This window comes from Salvia hispanica, chromosome 4, assembly GCF_029641045.1.
Source record: "Salvia hispanica isolate PSC_SH4W2 chromosome 4, Shi_PSC_v1, whole genome shotgun sequence".
In the NCBI taxonomy this organism is placed as follows: domain Eukaryota; kingdom Viridiplantae; phylum Streptophyta; class Magnoliopsida; order Lamiales; family Lamiaceae; genus Salvia; species Salvia hispanica.
The window spans coordinates 23,783,263-23,802,711 of NC_142695.1; the positions used below are offsets into that span (position 1 = coordinate 23,783,263).

General features: G+C 36.5%; 1 protein-coding gene and 1 pseudogene across 1 annotated transcript; both read right to left on the minus strand.

Moving 5' to 3' along the window:
- Nucleotides 1-147: 147 nt before the first annotated feature.
- Nucleotides 148-2,488, minus strand: LOC125192761 (protein IN CHLOROPLAST ATPASE BIOGENESIS, chloroplastic-like). Its single transcript, XM_048090402.2, has 11 exons — nucleotides 2,332-2,488; nucleotides 2,131-2,214; nucleotides 1,746-1,820; nucleotides 1,618-1,660; nucleotides 1,489-1,546; nucleotides 1,176-1,343; nucleotides 1,042-1,104; nucleotides 863-957; nucleotides 690-771; nucleotides 489-599; nucleotides 148-419 (listed from the first exon to the last, which is right to left on the minus strand). Exons 1-11 carry the CDS (start codon nucleotides 2,441-2,443, stop codon nucleotides 279-281), a joined length of 1,032 nt encoding a protein of 343 aa, XP_047946359.1. The 5' UTR covers nucleotides 2,444-2,488; the 3' UTR covers nucleotides 148-278.
- Nucleotides 2,489-7,912: 5,424 nt separating this feature from the next.
- Nucleotides 7,913-10,355, minus strand: LOC148927511 (uncharacterized; annotated as a pseudogene).
- Nucleotides 10,356-19,449: the final 9,094 nt, after the last annotated feature.

A 19,449-nucleotide genomic window follows, 5' to 3' on the forward strand; every position in this document is an offset into this window, starting at 1 on the left:
AGTAGAAACGCCGCTTGTGAACACAATATCTCGGTCGGCTGATAATAATTTGCTGTACAACATAAATATAATAATAGACATAGGAGAAAGAGCAAAATGTATGTTTGCAACGTAATGTGTTAGGAGATCAAAGCGTGTGAGAAGCTCTTCAGAAACTTTTGGTCAGTTTGGTTTCTTTAACAATGTAGAATAATTTCTTAAGCATGTTTCACACAATTGAGGAAAACAGGCTGACTGCCAGCATAAAATAAAAGCCGAAATAGCTTCAATGTAGAAAATTAATCTCTGTAAAGAATAAAAGTGGCAATATCATCAAGTGCAGCCTGCCTGTAACAGTCAGCAACTCTCTCCACACATGCATCCCAGGTTCCTTCAACTGATGCTAAATCTAATAAGAAAGCAGCTTCGTCCAGCGCAATCTGAAAGGAGATCGACTCTTCAATAAGATCTCTAAACACAAATATAACTGGAATTGGAAGGATCAATACCTGAGCAGGCTCCTTTCCCTTTTTCAAGTCCTCTTGCCTTCCTTCATCCGTCACTTTCTCTTTTATGTACTCAATTTGTTCATCATCCCATTGAGCTATATCAGCAACTTCCTATTGACCATAACCGAAAAGTGACATCAAATATGAGCTTGTAAACATTAAATACCGAATGACTCACAGAGACTGTTCAATGACAGATACCTGATACTTACAGCCCAGTGTCCACCATGGTGATTTCAGAGCACCCCTTGCAGCATCCTTTGCTTCTGCAGTTCGTCCAACTCTATGTGAAAATAAAAGCATACCATGAAATGAGTAAACAGAAGGTTGGCAAAGCTTGTCATTATGTACAGTTAAGGAACAATAATACGAACTTGAGCAGAACTTCAGCGTTGAACACAAAGGGCCGCCCAAATCCTGGAAAATGCTCCTTTTTAGTATAGAACTCCCCAGTTACCAAAGCTGAGACCTTACACAAGCATGTGTTGGGCATCACCAAAACATAACAAAAGCCAGTTCACTCAGATATGCTGCTTTGTCAAAATTATCTTACATGGTCTCCTTTGTCAAAGTGCTGCTTTACTTTGCGTTCAAGTATGTCTGGAAACAAACCTACCTGCAGTAGAATTATTGCTTTGTTAAACATGCTACTACAATTTAGACTAAGTGAAGTCTCTCTTTCGGTACCTTCTTCAAAAGATATGACTCTAAGCTTGCAATCCCAGACGCAGCAAAATCACCCTTCTCATAAAAGTTATTTCCTGCATCAGCTGAAGCACTAAATAGCTCCTCGTTTCTTTCCTGAGGGTTCTTTACATCTTCTTCCACTAAGATTCTCTTGATATACTGCTCAACCTGTTGAGATGGAAAGACAGAGTTTACATATTACGCTTTCTATGCAAACACAAACCAGCAAACATACAATGAAACATCGTGAAGCAGAACTTCCTCATTAATATGTATCTATAACATAATACATGAACATCCGCAGGTTACTCACGTTTTTAGCCAAAAGCCAAACCCCATATTCACGAACCTCCACTACCGGCATCTCCATCCTTGTATATTTGAAAGAAATATAAATAGTCGAAATAATAACACTGAGCTGTTTATAACAAATGGAAATTACCCAGTAGGAGCAGTTGGCCACCGCAACAATGCAGTTACAGAACCTATAATCAGCAAAATAAAGATGATGTCAAAATATTAACAAAACAACTTTCCAAATAAAAACCCCTAGTTTCCACATTGATGCACCTGAGTTAGTTTTGGAGAGGGGAACAGCAAGTGGAAGCAAACCTTGCTTAGCCCCAGGAGAAACAATTTGCTCTCCTGTTAGGGTGTAAGATAGACAACGTTATGGTGGTTAATGAAATCACAAAATTTTCAGCAGACAACTGACACTATTTACGCTTATCATAAGTTAACAATTGAGAACAAAAGCTATGATTTCTCTTCACATCACATATAAACCAGCGAGCTAATTCAATTGAGAACATCTCAGTTTGCTCCTGAGATCCTCAAAGATAAACTTAACAGCTCAATTGTATATAGATTCATTAATTAAAGCTAATTAAAGTAATTTGATATTCAAAGCTCGATAATCAAAATCTGCCAAAGTTCTCAAACATAGTGACCATACCTCTGACCTGAAGTATTCTAAGAAGTTGATTCAAATGCTCCGGCGGTTTTGCGGCAGCGACATCTTTTATGAACGAAGCGTGGTCTGGATTCAAACAACACAAATTCTCTCACACTAGTGCGTGTCAAATGCGCATAAATTTGTGCATTTTTTTATAAAATTACACATATATGTAGAAAAGGGCGGGATTTAATGACAAACCTGGAAGAGATGAGGAGTAGCAGCGAATGGCAGGGCGGCGATGGCTGAAGAGAACTGCGGGAAACGCGGAGGCGCGTGGAACTCCGAACACCACTCCACCGCCAGCCTTCATATCTGTTAAGCCAAACTGGTAATTCTGGTGAAATATTGTGGATGTTATATTTGAATCCAAAATTGGTGAAATATTGATTATCCACGAATTTAGTAAGGCTGTCAATTTTGGCGATAATTCGACACAAATCCGTATGACATTAATGGGAAGCTTATTCGGTTCGTGCTCTTATCAATACGAAAATTTCGTATTGTGTTTGTGCCGGGTTCAGATTACCCGTTAAGAAATTAATATTATTAATTTTTTTATTTTAAAATTTAAGTTATGGTACGCAACTTGAGGAAAGTGTAAATTTTGATTTATGAAATGTGAATTTGTTAATACTTAAATTCACTCTCATTTAATCACTTTCCAATTTAGGGTTACACACACTGCGCCGCTCGTCACCCTTCTAGTCTCTGGAGTTAATTCATCGTTGTCGGTCGTGGATGGAGTTCGCCGTTGCTCGCCATCCACCAATAGACCCATCCTTCAATGTCTACCACTTCTCAGCTTCCGATAATCAATTGAACTATTATAAAAACACGAAGACCTAAATTGTTAAATCTTGAATTAGTCGGCACTTCTAAAGTGCCAATACCAATACTCTCACGCATTTTTTTCTTTATGCATTCTTTCTGCATTACTCTTGGATAACACCCGATCATTATTCTTTCGATATTTTTTCTATTTCTCAAATCATTATTGCAAATTGTTAGAGTATCTCTCTTTAAATATCGAATAATAAGAAATGTTTCACTAATAGAAAGTTGAAATTTGCGACTACATAAATGAACAAAATTATATATCTTACAAGCAACAAGAAAATAATGGGAAAAGATCATATTATAAAATAATACTCCCTCCGTCCCATAAAAGATGTCTCACTTTCCTTTTTAGTTTATCCAACAAAAGATGTCACATTTTCATTTTTAGAAAACGTTCTCTCACAATAATATAAATATTATATTTTCTCTTTCCTCCCAACACACAAAACAAAACCTCCTAAAATCTCATATTGTTTCACAAGTGTGACATCTTTTGTAGGACGGAGGGAGCAGTAAATTTTAGTTAGATAGTGATTATATTGATTAAGCTTTGTTAATTAGGAGTGCTCTGTTTCTTGTTGAATGATCACTAATCAGACTACGCAGCAAAATAAAATGGGGTATGTTTTATCTAGGTGTCTTAATTAGGTAGTTAACATTTATATGTTTTTTCATAATATTCGTACATTATTCATTTATTCCACTATTCTAAATGTTTTTTATTCATTATATGACAAAAATTGATAATTATGTCCATCAACTTTGGACCGGAGATTATGGAGGCTCTCCAACATAGGAAGTCAAACGCCACAAATGTCAAACGATGAAGAGGCCCAAGACGTAAAGATTATGAAGAACCCTAATTTGAATGCCCCTAAGCCACCAAAGACAAAAAAAAAAAAAAAAAAAAAAAGAAGAAAATAAAGGTTAATTGTATGGAATCACTTTAAAGTTGAATTGGATGGTAGTGGTACAAAGACATTTTTTTAGCCATAAAACTTTATATACATAACCAATCTTGAATTACATTTAAGAAGTATTTCATCAAAATGATAAAAGCTCATGTAAGTAGTAAAATCAGCACATCCGTAGCAAAATGTGGTACGTAACCAAGTTAGTAGTAAAGCAAGAAAGGTTTAGCACAACTACAACTACTGCAACATTTTAATAAGAACTCTTTTATGACTTCAACAGAGGAGGAGACCTTGTTCAGGGAGTGTACCAATTTTGAAGCAGTGAAACAACACTTCCGGAATCAGCACGAGATACCTCCTTCCTCAAAGCAGAATCAGCTCAAGATGTCTCCTTCCCCAAATCAGAATCAACATTTCCACATGCCATAAAGGTCTCAATCGGCTGAGGACGCTCATTTTGTTTTCCCTTTGCTTTAGCCAACTGTAATTTGAAATGGAAGTCAACACGTTCATTAAGGTTTTCACTTCCACGGGGAGAGGCATACGAATTGTTTCAATTGCCAAACTGGCTACGCATGGAACAATATGATGGGGTTTGGTGCCCCTTGCACAGCGGAAGACTTGTACAAAACAAATAAATCAGATACGGATCTATTTGACCGATTATGCGATTAATCAATTCACATGTTAAACAGAAAATTGCATGCTAGAACGCAAATAATTCATGCTCAAAGAAAGTAAATCCTGAAACATGAATTCTACGGTTTAGAGTTACCGATTTTGATTCTCCAAAGAATCGTCGATTGCTCGCGCCTTCTCCACGTGATGATCTTCAATACTAGACCACGGATCTTCTCTCTGGTTCCTGAACTGTATCTCGATATCAGGGTGGGCTGATCTTATCAAAATACTAGGACTTAAATAAAGAAGACAGAATAAATCCTTTTGGGAAAAGGTGAAGAATTCGAAATCCTCCACAGCTGGAGAGTTCGAAATTTTCGAAAATTTTGAGAATAAAAGTTGTGATTATTCTGTCTCCTTTATTCTCCTATTTATATTAAGTTCCTTTTGGGCCCAGACAGGGATCTATGGAAGGTTTTAGATATGGGCTCGCCCAATTAGCTTTTTACTAATTAAATTGAACCCACAATTTAATACAAGCTTATATTGGAATATTACGAGCAACCACTACAGAAGTAATATCGCACTCCCCATCCAAATCCGAAATTACAAGTAATCCGGTTTCCATTATTTATATTATATATTTCCCGCGCTTAAGATATAAATGTCCATTAATTAATTAATGTCTGCTATGTACTTAATTAATTAACATCTTATTAATTCCAAGAGTGGACTTAGCAAGAAACACTTATTTATTATTCATAGAGTAATAAAACTCCAACTGGCCAGTTTTCCGAATAATAAAACATTGTTCAAGCTCCTCTTGAGGACATTATCAAACGAGACTCACCTCGCGCACGATTCAACATAATAGCAATCCTAGCACCGCTAGATATTAATCACCACTACCCAATATATCAGGATTATTGGGTTGCGAAAAACCCGCACCATTTGATAAGTCAAAGTAGTGCATAATCAATACTGTATGCTCAATGCTAACGTATGTAGATTAAGAAATAGTATTTTATCAAGACCTAGTCTTTCAGTAGATAGCATAAAGACACGTCTTGCTGTTAGATCCATTCAGTGCTATACCACACCAACATCATCTTATTTCAGTAAGGCTTAGAAATAATCGGACTGACATTGCAACCTTTCACGATAGGTAGTCTAAGCCTATCTGGGTTGTGAAATTCTTCTTTTTCTTTTGCAAAGCATTGCATAGAACCGACTGTGTTACCTTAAAGTGGACGACGCCCACAACCAGTCTACTAAGCAAAAGACTTAGACTTTGTTTGCTTCTTATACATTCAAATGTTTATAAAACATCTTCTAAATGCACAAGCAAACACAATGTAATAATATACTGATTCTATTCGTGCGAAACTGCTCGAATAATTCTGAATCGGGTTAAAAGTGGATTATAGAGTTTTACGTATACAAGCAAGATTCTATTCGAGTGAAACATGCTCGAAACATGCTTTTCAGTATACCAAACCTAACACAATACACCCTCTCTCTTCCTTCTGAAATGGAAGTCAAAATCAAGATGATGCTGAAAACCACGTTCTTTAAAGTTTCCACTTCCACAGGGAGAGGTATACGAATATTTCCATTGCCAAAATAGCTACAAATGGAACAATACACCCCCTCTCTTCCTTCTGAAATGGAAGTTAGAATCAAGATGATGCTGGAAACCACGTTCTTTAAGGTTTCCACTTCCACCGGGAGAGGCATACGAATTGTTTCCATTGCCAAACTGGCGACAAATGGAACAATACACCCTCTCTCTTCTTTAATCATTAACAAAGGTTGTAGTTTCTTTGTGAGTAGAAGTCAAGGACACTACCTTCTTAGAAAATATGTGGAGTTCAACAACAAGATTAATATATGGGGGCCGAATCTGAAGAACTGAATATGGTCAGCAGCCATAGGGTAGTATAGAAATCTAGAAGGATTTGTCATGTCAGCATTGGACATTTCCTCAGTATGAATAACATTTGAAGGCAGGTTCTGAACAACTAAACTGGTTTACGCTGCAGTCGTAGGGTAGTATGGAAATCCAGAAGTATTACTCATACAAGCATTGGACATTTCCTCTGTAGGATTAACCAGTAGGATTAGCATTTGGAGGCAGGACTGGTGGGGGCAACCGTAGGGTAGTTAGTGTGAGCTGAAGTCATGAAAGCATTGTGGTTGAAGTGGTACAAAGACATGTCAATGTTTATATTGTAGTCATGTTTATCAACGAGTTTCAAGTAAATTTTGAACATAAAACTTGCGTTGTCATTTGCATAGTTATCCTAGAAAGAAAACAAAGGATGTTGGTGTGATTTTGTTTGAGGGAATATTAAAGTTTGACCCTATGCATTTCCGTCAGTTGTTGTGTGATGTCATGATGTCGTAGTTGTTCATGATTTGTCATTTCAATTTATGGAGTATGAAGACATTATGGTTTGTTTTCAGTACATTAAATAAGATATAAATTTATGACTAGAAACACGTTGAAGATTGATGTCTTAAAAATGTACGAAAGAAAAAAAATTGTGATTAAGATTAAATGTGCTCTGGTATAGGTTCTACCTTGTTGTTGTAGTGGAGATAGCCAATTATACAATGCATTCAGATGTGCAGGAGCTTCCAATGAGAAATACAAGAAACTTAACTCTCTACAGAAGTTCATATAATCAAGCGGGATACTTATGATTTAATTCTAGGGTTACGATGGTTATCCACTTTGGGCGACATAGGCTGGAGTTTCATCATTGAGATTCAGACTGAATGGAGTTCTATTTGAGTTTAAGGGTGACAAGTGGGGTTATAAGGATACACGATTGAACTACTTAAGTTTAGTTTCACACGATGGAAAAAGAGCTATGACTGATATCAAAATCAACAATATCATAAGTGTTGTTGAGGGAATTCCGTTAGGATGCTTCAATATTCAGTAGTAAGAGTTATGGCTTAAACTAGAGCAATTAATACTTTATTTTGCTGATATATTTGCTAAATTATGGTACAACTTATATGCAATTAGGTACATATCTCACCCTAGTGGTCTCTGAACTACATATCTATGTGTGACCATTAAAATATGTTATGTTTATGCCAATGTTATGGATGTCGTATGGTGGCTTACGGCTGAGCCAAAAAACCGCCACATGGATATGGCGTATCAATATGGCGGGATATGGCGGTTGATAAATTAATTAATAAAATATTAGTAATATATGTATAGATAATTTCAAAAAAAAAATATAATAAATGTAAATATCAACTACTAAAACGGTTAATAAAGCATAAAGTCATAAGCAATTATATTATGCCTATAATAATAAGTCTTAGTTCAACAATTAAAATATAAAGTCATCATCATAATACATATAAAATCTAAATTAAAATCATCCTCAATCATCACCATTCACAACATGATTATCCTCCCCAACATAGCCATCCTCATCCTCATCAATATCATCGTCCTCTGGGTCCTCTGGCTCCAAAGAAGTAGATCCTTCTTCTTCATCTCCAACTTCTTCATCCATAAGCTCTCTTTCTTCGACCACTGTCACCAATCTGCCTTTCCCTTTCCCTATTTAGTCTTTCCCTTTTCTAGACATGGATGTGGTTCTTGAGGCTTTCCTAGAACTTGATGAGGTAGAAGTTTCTTTTTTTTTTCTTTGACCTAGACTTAGTATAAGTGATAGGCCCTCCAACACCCGATGCCTCGTACACAGTATCCCAATCAAGCGAATCTCCATAAAAAACTATATCATTACCTTCACCTTCAGCACCGTCAAACTCTCCAACCAGCCACTCGTTACAGTGATCAAGGTAATCGAGTGAAAGAGGATCGAGTTCATTTCTTTGTTCGTACCTCTCATATAATTTTTGGTTATATTTCACATAAACCAAATCATGTAACTTTTCATGCTCAAGCATATTTCTCTTTTTTCGTACGAATCTGCCACATAAATATAATAATAGGTTTATAATTATAATATTATATTAGAAGTTTAAAATTGAAAAACCAAAATATAATAAAAATTTTTTGTCAATTACATGCTCAAAGACACTCTAATTACGCTCACACCCTGAAAGCACTACAAGTCAAGCTTAAAATTTTCATCGCGAATTTTTGCAACATAGGAGCTGAGGTGCCATGCAAACTCCACCAAATTAGCTACAAAGTCAAATACAGTACTTACATTCGAAATTAGAACTCAGAAATTTAATGGAGTTAAGTGTAAAGATTCAGACCAGGAGGCAATTCTTTAATTTGCTCTTTTGCAATTTCATCATCAAATAAGTATGATGTCACTTTGTAAATTTCCAACTGCTTCATTGTCTCTTTTTTATCTTCTTTCTTTGGCACCACTCGTTTGACACATTCAAACAACCCGGAAGTTATCTCAGCATCAAATCGCATTTCTGGATGATCATAATAGATGGACGGATTCAAAAAGTGGCCAGTTGCATGCAATGGCCTATGGAATTGGCAATTCCACCTTCAATCAATGATCTCGAAAACATTGGAGTATCTATGCTCAAGCCCATTAAAAGACTTCGCGGTTGTTTCTTTTGTCTTCTCTATTGCCTCATAAATATGGCGGATTGCCGGTTTCCTTTCAACACCCACTAATCTAAGAACCCCTACAAGGGGAGCCATAACTTTGAGAATGTAAACCACATTCTTCCAGAATGGAGAATATTGTGTTGTCCTAGCTGCTTCCTTCCTCTTAGCTTCTTTTGAAAGCTTGTTTTGGATCCACTCATCAGAAATAAACATTTTCCTAATATTATATTTCTCCTGTTGCAACCTTTCTAATGATATAAAGGATGTAGCAAACCGAGTGATGGTCGGCCTTACCAAGTCCTTTTTCTTTGTGAAAGTTCTCAACAAGTGTAAGGTAAAATCGTGGTTATAAATATAGCCAACAAGACTAATAGCCCTTCGAATTGTTCTTTGAATGACCGGAATCTTACCAATGTCCTCAAGCATGAGGTCTATATATTAAGCTGCACATGGAGTCCAATAAAGATGTTTTCTCTTTTCCATCAACATCTTTCCGGCGGCTACATAGTTACTCCCATTATCTGTTACTACTTGGACAACAAGTTCTTCGCCGATCTCATCCACAATAGAATCAAGCAACTCAAACAATTTTTCCCCTATTTTCACAAAGCTAGATGCATCAACAGATTTAATAAAGACCGATCCACTAGGAGAATTAACCAAGAAGTTAATAATAGTCCTTTGTCTCCGATCAGTCCATCCATCTGACATGATTGTGCAACCATAAAGCTTCCATTCGTTATTCTTTTTCTTCATCAACGAATCTGTATATTTGATCTCATTCTCTAAGAGAAGAACTCGAATGTCATGGTAGCTAGGAGCAGGCAGATACTTGCCAAAGTCACCAACTGCATGGAGCATATCTTGAAAGCTTGACAATTGAATAAAGTTGAATGGCAACCCGCTTGATACCAAAAACGAGCAATGTATTGATGAACTCGGGTTACAGCTTCTTTGTCAACAGATTCCCTCACATTCAGCTGCCCCAGCCTCTCTTTGCTTTGCTTTTCATCGTTGTCTCGGCATTTCTAGTATACAAATCCATAGGCCCTTTCAGGTGCTTTCGTTTATGTTTGACCTACATCAGGTCTCATGTCATCTTCATCTTCTTCATCATTAAAACCAAAGTCACCAAGATCATCATGTGTAGCAGAATGACTAGACATAGGAATCTGAGAAGATCCAACAACTCTTTTGTCGGTAAAATATTGCCAAAGTTCTTCACGAACAATTTTCGGACGCTTAGGGCATGCAACAACCTTTCCCTTCTTTCCCATTGAAGCTACTGGGTTTAGACTGTGTGCTCAGTAAGGAATATCAAGCTTCCTAGGTCCAGCGAATCCACTAGATCACAGGTCTAGGAACTCACGGATCGTTGGGAGATCTCGGTCGTCGGACACACAGAATACCTCTTCAAAACCCTCAACCACGTATACTAAAATTAGCACAGGGGAGTAGGGATCGATCCCACAGAGATGAATGCGCAATTAAACATGTTCAAGGATTAGGGACTATTTTTGGGTTGGCTGCTGCCATGCAATTTGGGTTGAGGAAATTAAACTAGACTTGGTGTTGAAATCTGCTATGCTAACAACTAGATCTAGACAAACAGGAAAAATGCATTTAACTGAAACGGCGGGATAATCACTAGATCTAAGAAACTATTCTCTAAATTACCCAGACCTGGGAAAACAACTGACGGTGGGGACCATTTGCTGAAAAAGTAAAGTACGGATGAAAAGCTGGAAAACAACTAACTAAAGTACTAACTAACAGCGACATCATCTTCTCCAACAATTTGCATAAAACCTTCAGTAAAAATAGAGATCGGACGTAAATCGAAGCGAAGCAGACTGAATTTAAAGCAATAAAACGAAGAATAATTAAAACTACGGCAGTTCTACGGCTACTAGACGAAGTAAAATAAAAAGAAAGCAGAAAGTTCAAAAATCCATGCAAACTCGGTTTCCCCTGTTCAGATCCACACTTCGGATGCTAAATCCACTCCGGATCCAAGCATCCGAAACAAACTTCGACCAAAATTATATCCATAACCAAAGATTCGCCGATTCACCACAGATCAACAACAACAGCACAGATCCACAACCTATTTCCCAGATCAAGCACAGAAATATCCAAAACAGAGAATAACATTCAACTTCTGAAATAAACCTAAAAAACACAGAATCAACGTAAATCAATCACAAGTTAAACACCGTCATAACGTAAACTAAATGCATAGATAACGGTAAGTAGCAAACAACCAGATCGGCTTCCAAAACGTTGAAGTTCGACGGAATAACAGTGCAAAAAAATGAATGTAAACTGATTGTATCTTCGCCCTTCGTGAGGACGGTGTTACCACTAACTCTCTCTGAAGATGAAACCCCTAACTACCCCAGAATCCCCATTTTCCCAAGTGTGTGTGAGTGTGTGAGCTGAGAGCAAAATCATGTATATTTCGTGTGCTGCATGCTCCTCTTTATATAGGCGTAGAAGTGGGTCCAGCAGGGTGTGAATAGTCTTCGTTGCCCTCGGCTTTGGACTTCCTTCGTCTAGCCATTTTTTCTCCTCCATTCTGCTCACTTTCCTTCGCTAGTCCATTGCCTTCAGCTCTTCCTGGACCTAGCGATTTCCTTCACACACCTGGCTTAAAAATTGCGTTAGACCCAGTGGAATAAAGTGATTTTCACCATATAACCGATGCATGAAATTAGCCTTATCACCCATCAAGTGTTCTTTGCCCCTAGTGATGCCACCATTCATTTGTTTGTCGCAAAAAATGCATTGTACCTTATTAGTGGATCCCTTGTCCACTTGAATGCAATACTTCCACCCCGGATCTGTTCTAGTAGCACTAACATTATTAGAATATGCACCATTCGCTGCCATTGATGTGGCTTCTTCTCCATGAGACATTGAGAAAATTGTATTTAACTGTAATTCAAAAGAGAAGAAGCATGCTTTTTAAAGTGAATGATAATATTTTGCAATTTTGTTTGAATGTGAGATAAATTATGCTTAAATTTACTAACTTAAATGAATGGAAATGAAATTACCTTACGGGTGCGTTCGGAACACGGAATTGGAATTGAATTGAATTGAAATTCTATGGAATTGAATTGAGTGGAATTGAATTCCAATTCAATTCCAAATCCATTGTTTGGTATTATTACAGAATTAATGTAGAATTGTATTATAATTCCAAATCCATTGTTTGGTTACTTAAAATTGACATAGATTTGGAATTGATATGAATATTCTTTAAATAACATTCACTATCTTTTGATAATTACTATCACATTCACTTAGATCCATATATTATAGTATCATATGTATAAATTAAATAAATAGATCAATATTTTTTTCTTATCTTCTAAAGCTAAAATATAAATAATATCAGTACGTAATATTATATATAATGATAGAAGCAAAATGATTAATTTTGTAATATATATATATATATATAGTAATCTAAAAATCATGATCATATTAACGCATCTGCTTATATTTATGAAATAGATTTTAAAGTAGTATTTGCATCCTGCTAAGAGTGGTAAAAGAACAACAATAAAAAGACGTACTACTAAGGTTGAGTGGTAAAAGAACAACAATAAAAAGAGGTACTACTATGGTTTCAACAATACATTCAAAGGTACTATTCTTTATAGACAAAGTCTCCTAGAATAAATACAACATATTAAATTCAAATAAAGTTCAAATTGAACGTCACTTATCAAGTTGCGCTTATGTTGCGCTTTAAGCCACATGTACTTCAACTCTACCGGTATACCCACAAATGTATCGAATAATATGCCATTGTGCATCATCAAATCGAGAGCCTTGATCAACTGCGTCTCATCCAAATCAATCATCTTCAACTCGGCTAATATTTCTTGGGGGTTCATCTTTTTTTGTTTTTCTATAATAAGCTTCTTCTCTTCTATAAGAAGCTTTTTCTGCTCTATATCAAGCTTTTTCTGCTCCACAACAAGCTTAGACTTATTCTTTTCCACCATTAGATAGTCACTAAAATTAGTACTCATTCGTTGCACACAATCAGATATGACCTTAGTCGATGACGCTTTCTTCTTTGATCCTAGAGAACTTGAGGAAGATGTTGTCTCCTTTCGTTTTTTTCGGGCCAACAAATCTGCCATAGCATTAGTTTCTTCAACACTCATATCGAGTGATTCTCCAATGGTAGCAGAATCAACCTCAATGTCAACCTCCTCATTAGTATTTTCTTGAAATGTTTTCGAACCTTGACCATCAGCATGATCTTGAGAGAAAAGAGCACAAATATCATCCGAATTCTCTACAGCAATTCGTTTCCTATAAGGTGCAATTTTTGGATTTGCGTACAAAACAATAACAACCACAATTAACTTCACATACACCAAAACACTCCCAATTCCAGAAAAATAATTGAGAGCAAACTTTAACTTTCACATAAGTGAGTAGATGCATACAAGTCATACAACAAATTTAATTCCTCTCCTATTGGAGCTGCTCCATATATATTTAGTAGTGTGTGTGTACCAAAAGTTCGATCTATTGTGGACATGGTAAGGAAATACATCCCTTTATACTGATATCACTAATCATTGTGCCTCTAATTCATTCCATCATCATAGATATGCAGCATATAGTAGATGCATGACTAAGATAAGAATGAGTAGATGCATATTGTAACTAAAATCAATAGATGCATAATTTGTGGCTAATAATTTGAAAGCTGCAAAATTTGTTGTAATAGTAGCTGTGGCTACATCCAAATTGGCCCATAAAGGATTAGCAACCAGTTGTCTATGGGATGAAAAGCTATAGCAACAAGAATCAAACAAAACAAAAGAAGACATTGTTAACCATGTCTGTAGTTAATTGATACAGATTCAGTTGGAGCATATATATATGTGAGGGAGCAACAACTGTTGCTTTATCAGATGCCATATTTGACAAAAAAGGCAATGGCCGAAAGAAATTTCCTACAAATATATCACTTGGCTTGCTCTGCTGCAACCAAAGGGAATCAAGCTGTGAGGTTAGAACCTCTTTCTCTCTCTCTCATGCTCATGTCAGCTTGCCTTAACACAATAATTATGTACAGGAAAACCAAGTGTATGGATGAATGAAATTGTTACGGTGCATTTTTGGAAATGAGAAGGCAACAACTATTGAAAGCTTAAAGACAATAATCTCTTATAAAAGTATAAAGACAAGAATATACAGAAATAAACTTACATTTAGTCGTTCATTCCACACGTTTTCATCATGAACCACATGTTGGAATCTATGCCGGTCAATGGACTTTGACCAAATTATAATTTCAATGAGACATTTAATTTTGTGAAATTAAATGATATAGCGTCGATCTACGTTTGGAGTAGATGACCGTGGTATATTTATTTTCTCAAATCCGATTCCCGGTGAGTGAGAAATAATGGATTAAAGTTGTGCAAAATTGCAAACTTAATGAGCTATGAGAGAAGCTTAGGGAATAATTAAGAGAGTTAATTATCCCACATTGGAAGTTACAACCTTATTAAACTAGTATTTAATAAGAAGCATTATTACATGTAATAATTATAGTGGACTAAGATGGGTTGTAAGAGCCCACACGCGCGCACACGCGCCCCCCGCCCGCCCCGCCGCGAGCCCGAGCCCGTGCTTGTGCCCGTGCCCGTGCCCTTGCCCTTGCCCTTGGATCTTGACAATTGGTCTTTGGGCTGTTCATTAGGCCTGGTCGTGGGCTTGGTGCTTGGGCTTGGCCCAAGGCTAGTGGGTCTAGTGGACCGAGCCTATAAATAGGCTAGCCATTCCATGCATTCTACACACATCAAACACTAGAAAACATTCTGCATCATAAGCTCTCTCTCTCTCTGCATTGTTTTTCTGTCGAAAGCTCTGCCCTCTCCTCCATCCAGTTCGCCGGAGCTCTGTTGATTGCGGTGCTGCTTCATCAGAGACGCTAGCCGTTTTATATTTGGAGACGAAACGCCAATCCGAAGAGCACTACCGGGGCGTATCTCGTCTTGCGGAAAGAGGCCTCCTCGACTCGGCTAAATTCCTTTTACGGTTTATTTTTTTCGAATTTTTTGTTGTAATTTCGATTCAGTTAGATCATTTGTATTTCTTCTTAGGTTGTATTACGCCCGACTAGTTTATCTCTTGTAAATCCAGAAACCAACACCACAATTCTACCCGTTGTGTAATCCCATGTGATTGGACTGCCAGAATTGCATGACATCAACACTGGATGCAATATATCGTGGTGTTTCTCCCAAGTCTTTAAACGAGTTTGAATATTTTGCTTATCAACCTTCACGTTTAGATTCACCCGAAGTGCATTTATGGCAGCTGTCCAAGCGGTAGACTTCCAAGCTGATTTTCCATCAAGCTTGTTTCCTTGATTAATTTGCTCTATAAAGCTGGCTCCAAGAATTTTGTCCATCTCGGGAGTCCAAGTCAAATATTTTGATTTCTCTTTCAATGCTTGTGACTCAGCGGCCATCTACAACAAACAAGAAAGGACGAGATGCAATATTTGAGTTTTCATTAGAGCAAAGATAGCAAATAACAGGATGGAGATAACTGCTATCAGAAACTATTTCTTGACATTTCACCAAATCTATCACCAAAACAACCATCTTGCATGAAAATCACATTAGGAAAAGATTTTTAAAAACCAAAAAAAAAATTTACCCTAACTAGCAACTACAATTGAGATCTGAAAAAAATAACCCTAGATAGAAACCCAAATGTCACACCTCAACCCTTATGACGTAACCACTTACTATAAATAAATTCAAAATTTTAAAATAAACAACCACACGTCAAGTCCATAAAACACCCATATTATATCATGTCAAAAACCAACATTTATCAAGTACATATTTCAAAATATTCTAGACAGCAGTGGGACCCTCTCACCACTCTATATACACTACACATTTATCTACATGCAAAAAATGATGAGGATGAGAAGGTTGCCAAAATGCGTCAGCCGCTGACCCTTATAACACGTGCAGTTCCTACGACCCATGTCAACCAAAAACTTCACTAATATCTTATTCCTGAAAAATAATAGTGGTTTATATGAGCCACAACTCATTGTATATAAACCTTACCTTTAATTTCACACACAAATATCAAACACATTCTTTCACCAAAATATATCACCAGAAATAATAAATATCATAAACAGTTTAGTATTCATATGCATATGTCTCTCCGTTCTTTTTATTATTCTGTGACAGGTCAAGCCTGGTATCTGCCTGGGATTTCTATTGTATACGACCTGAAGGTCCCTTTTCATTATTTGACATTTCCACGAAGACCCCTCTTTGCTTTTTGACCTTTCCACGAAGGCCCCTCTTTGCATATTGACCTTTCCACGAAGGCCCTCTTTGAGTTGACCTTTCCACGAAGGTCCCTCTTTGCATATTTTCTTTGACCCGTAGGTCCATTATCATTGTATATGACCCGTAGGTCTATTTTCATTACCATTGATATCAGACCCAGGGCAAGATTGTCACATATCCTCTTTAATTCCATGATTCAAATAATTCCAATATCATACATCAATATATTCATTGCACCAATAACCTATCCATATATTCCATCAATTAACTCCAATATTATAGATTAACATACTAATCGGAAAATCAATTTCCGACTAAGGTCATTTCTTTGGGGTGTTACACCAAAAGCCAAAATCGTCGGCTAAGATAAAGCTCAATTCAACACAATTGAGATATGAAATTTTTTTGGGAGATATAAATAAAAAATGAGATTTAACTGTAATACAAATCCTCAAATTCAAAAACACGAAAATACATACAAAACATAAGATGGTGGTAAATTTGAATTTTTGATGGGGAATACTTACCTTGAAGAATCGTGTGAACCAGAGTCAAATCTGCAGAAGTCTGCAGAATCAATTTGATGGTAAGAATCAATTTGATGTGAATCGAATTTTTGATGGTGGTAAGAATCAATTTGATGGAGGAAAATCTGCAGAAGTCGCGAGAACGAGAAGAAGCGGAGAGAGTTGGGAGAATAGAGTTATGACCCGATTATTGTTTTCACCCGCTTAAGATCCGCGTGATTTTAAGTTTGAGCCGGGAATTGAAATTTTTGAATTTGAATTTTTTGGTTGAACCATAGAATTGAAATTATAGAATTGAATAACTTGGAATTATAATTCAATTTCAATTCCATACAATTTTTAAATACCAAACAATGGAATTGGAATTCAAGCCTCCAATTCCAATTCCATGACTCCAATTCCATAGCCCCAAAAACGACCTAAGATTCTGGGGCTGCACTGACCGGCGACGGGGGGCGGTGCTGACCAGCAGGAGGCAGTTTCGTTTGGTGCAGCTAGAGTTTTTTTGGAGGTCGCCGGCTAGGATTTTTTGGGGAGAGAAATCTGATTCTAAGAAAAAACCCCCCTAGATTTTGACTTAATTCTCAAGTTTTTTATTAATTAGATCGGGTTTAGGCCGGGTCAGGGGGTAGAATACATTTGGGCCGTCTTATTTGCTAATTGAGCTGAGGACTGGGGGCAGCCCAATCAAAAGTGACGCCATACATGTCATGGCATCGCCATGGCGCCTCATTCATGGCGGCAAATGGCAGATCGTGGCGATGACGTTTTTTCTGAAACCCGTCATGCAATGACGCCACATTGGCGCTTTTTAATAACATTGGTTTATACCAAAGTGATATGTGGATTATCTGACCAGTGTGAAAGATGTGAAATGCATATAGTGGGTTTTTATTGGTTTTTGTCTTCTTGTATATGAAACATGTTATGTGATATTTGTGATGATTTCTTCTCAGCCCAAATAAAAATGACATTAAATCCGCTCTCTTCGATTCTCAATAACAACAAACTTAAATATCCAAATTATGTTGTCTGAAAACGGCATCTTAGAATTGTTTTAATTGTTGAATACAATATGTTTGACCTGGACCAACCTTGTCCCCCTTATACCTTCCGCTAATTCGTCAAATACGACAAACATGCATACGAAATTAGACGGTGAAATAAACTGCTACATTTTAGTTTCAACGTCAAATTTATTTCAACATCAACATCAGCTATGCACACAGTCGCACCATTATGTTGAAATCTAATGAATGGTGGATCATCTAATGATCTAAACAAGATTGAAATTTTTAGAGGGATAACCGATTTAGAATCCCAAATAGATATCATTCTTATGTCACTTTCGAGTAACTTTCAAAATTCTCATATAAACTATGATATGATCAATCACGACCATACATTAGCAGAATTGTTGACTTTGCTTCAGTTAACAGAGCTGTCATGAGGCAAAGTGAGGAATCATAGATGGTACCCAAGACATATAGTTTTATGTGTGGCAGAAAACCGCGACAATTGATAAGTCAGAGAGTAGTGTATAATAATGTATGCTCAATATTATATACAAAGATTAAGAAATACAAATCACTGAAACCTTGTCTTTTTGTAGATAACAATAAATATTTGTCTCAACTTTAGATATATTAAGGGTTATACCACATATGCGTTGTTAGTTTCCTTAGTGAGAAAAACTATCAAACAAACACTGCATCATTTGACGATAAGTAGTCAAAACATCTCAAGGTGTTGAAACTGTTTTACTTATAAAGTAACTGACTAAGTCACCTAGAGTGATGGCTTGTTCCATTACCCAGTCTACAATGCACAAGACTTGGGCTTTGTTTGTTTAAACAAATCACTGTTAAAAACATATATCAATAAACAAAACACAATATAATAAAACTATTTCATTTCTTAACGGGTGAATGTGAGTTGGAGTGTAACGTATACAAACAACCGTTCGGTTTGGAACACACTTTTTTTCAGTATACCAACTTCAATAGTATTTTCTAATAAGGGCATCACAACAATGATCTTCTTTTCAGCTTCAAATCAGTCAAAACTCTATTTTTCAGCCGGGTTATTTACCAATAAATACATAAACTTTGAGCTTTTTCTTATTTTTTCTCCTAAACTTTATAATTTGAATATAAATGCATGAACTTTAGAAGTTTTTTTATTTTTCCCTTATGTAGCAATCAAAACTATACCAACATGTTTATATTAATTACAAAAATAATAAATTTGAAATCCACATATTTTAGTACCAAGTACCAACCAAACCATCCCTGCTCTATCTTGTCAAGCTCTACGGGAAGGTTACCACTTGCGATCGGAGATGTATTCTAAACAGTAGATTTAAAAGTTAAAACAGTATGGTGGATAGGAAAGGCAGTGGTGTGGGAAAGGATTTAGAGATTTTAGGATATTATATTTTGAGGGAGAAAATTGGAGAGAATTTGGTGTCGACAATGTGG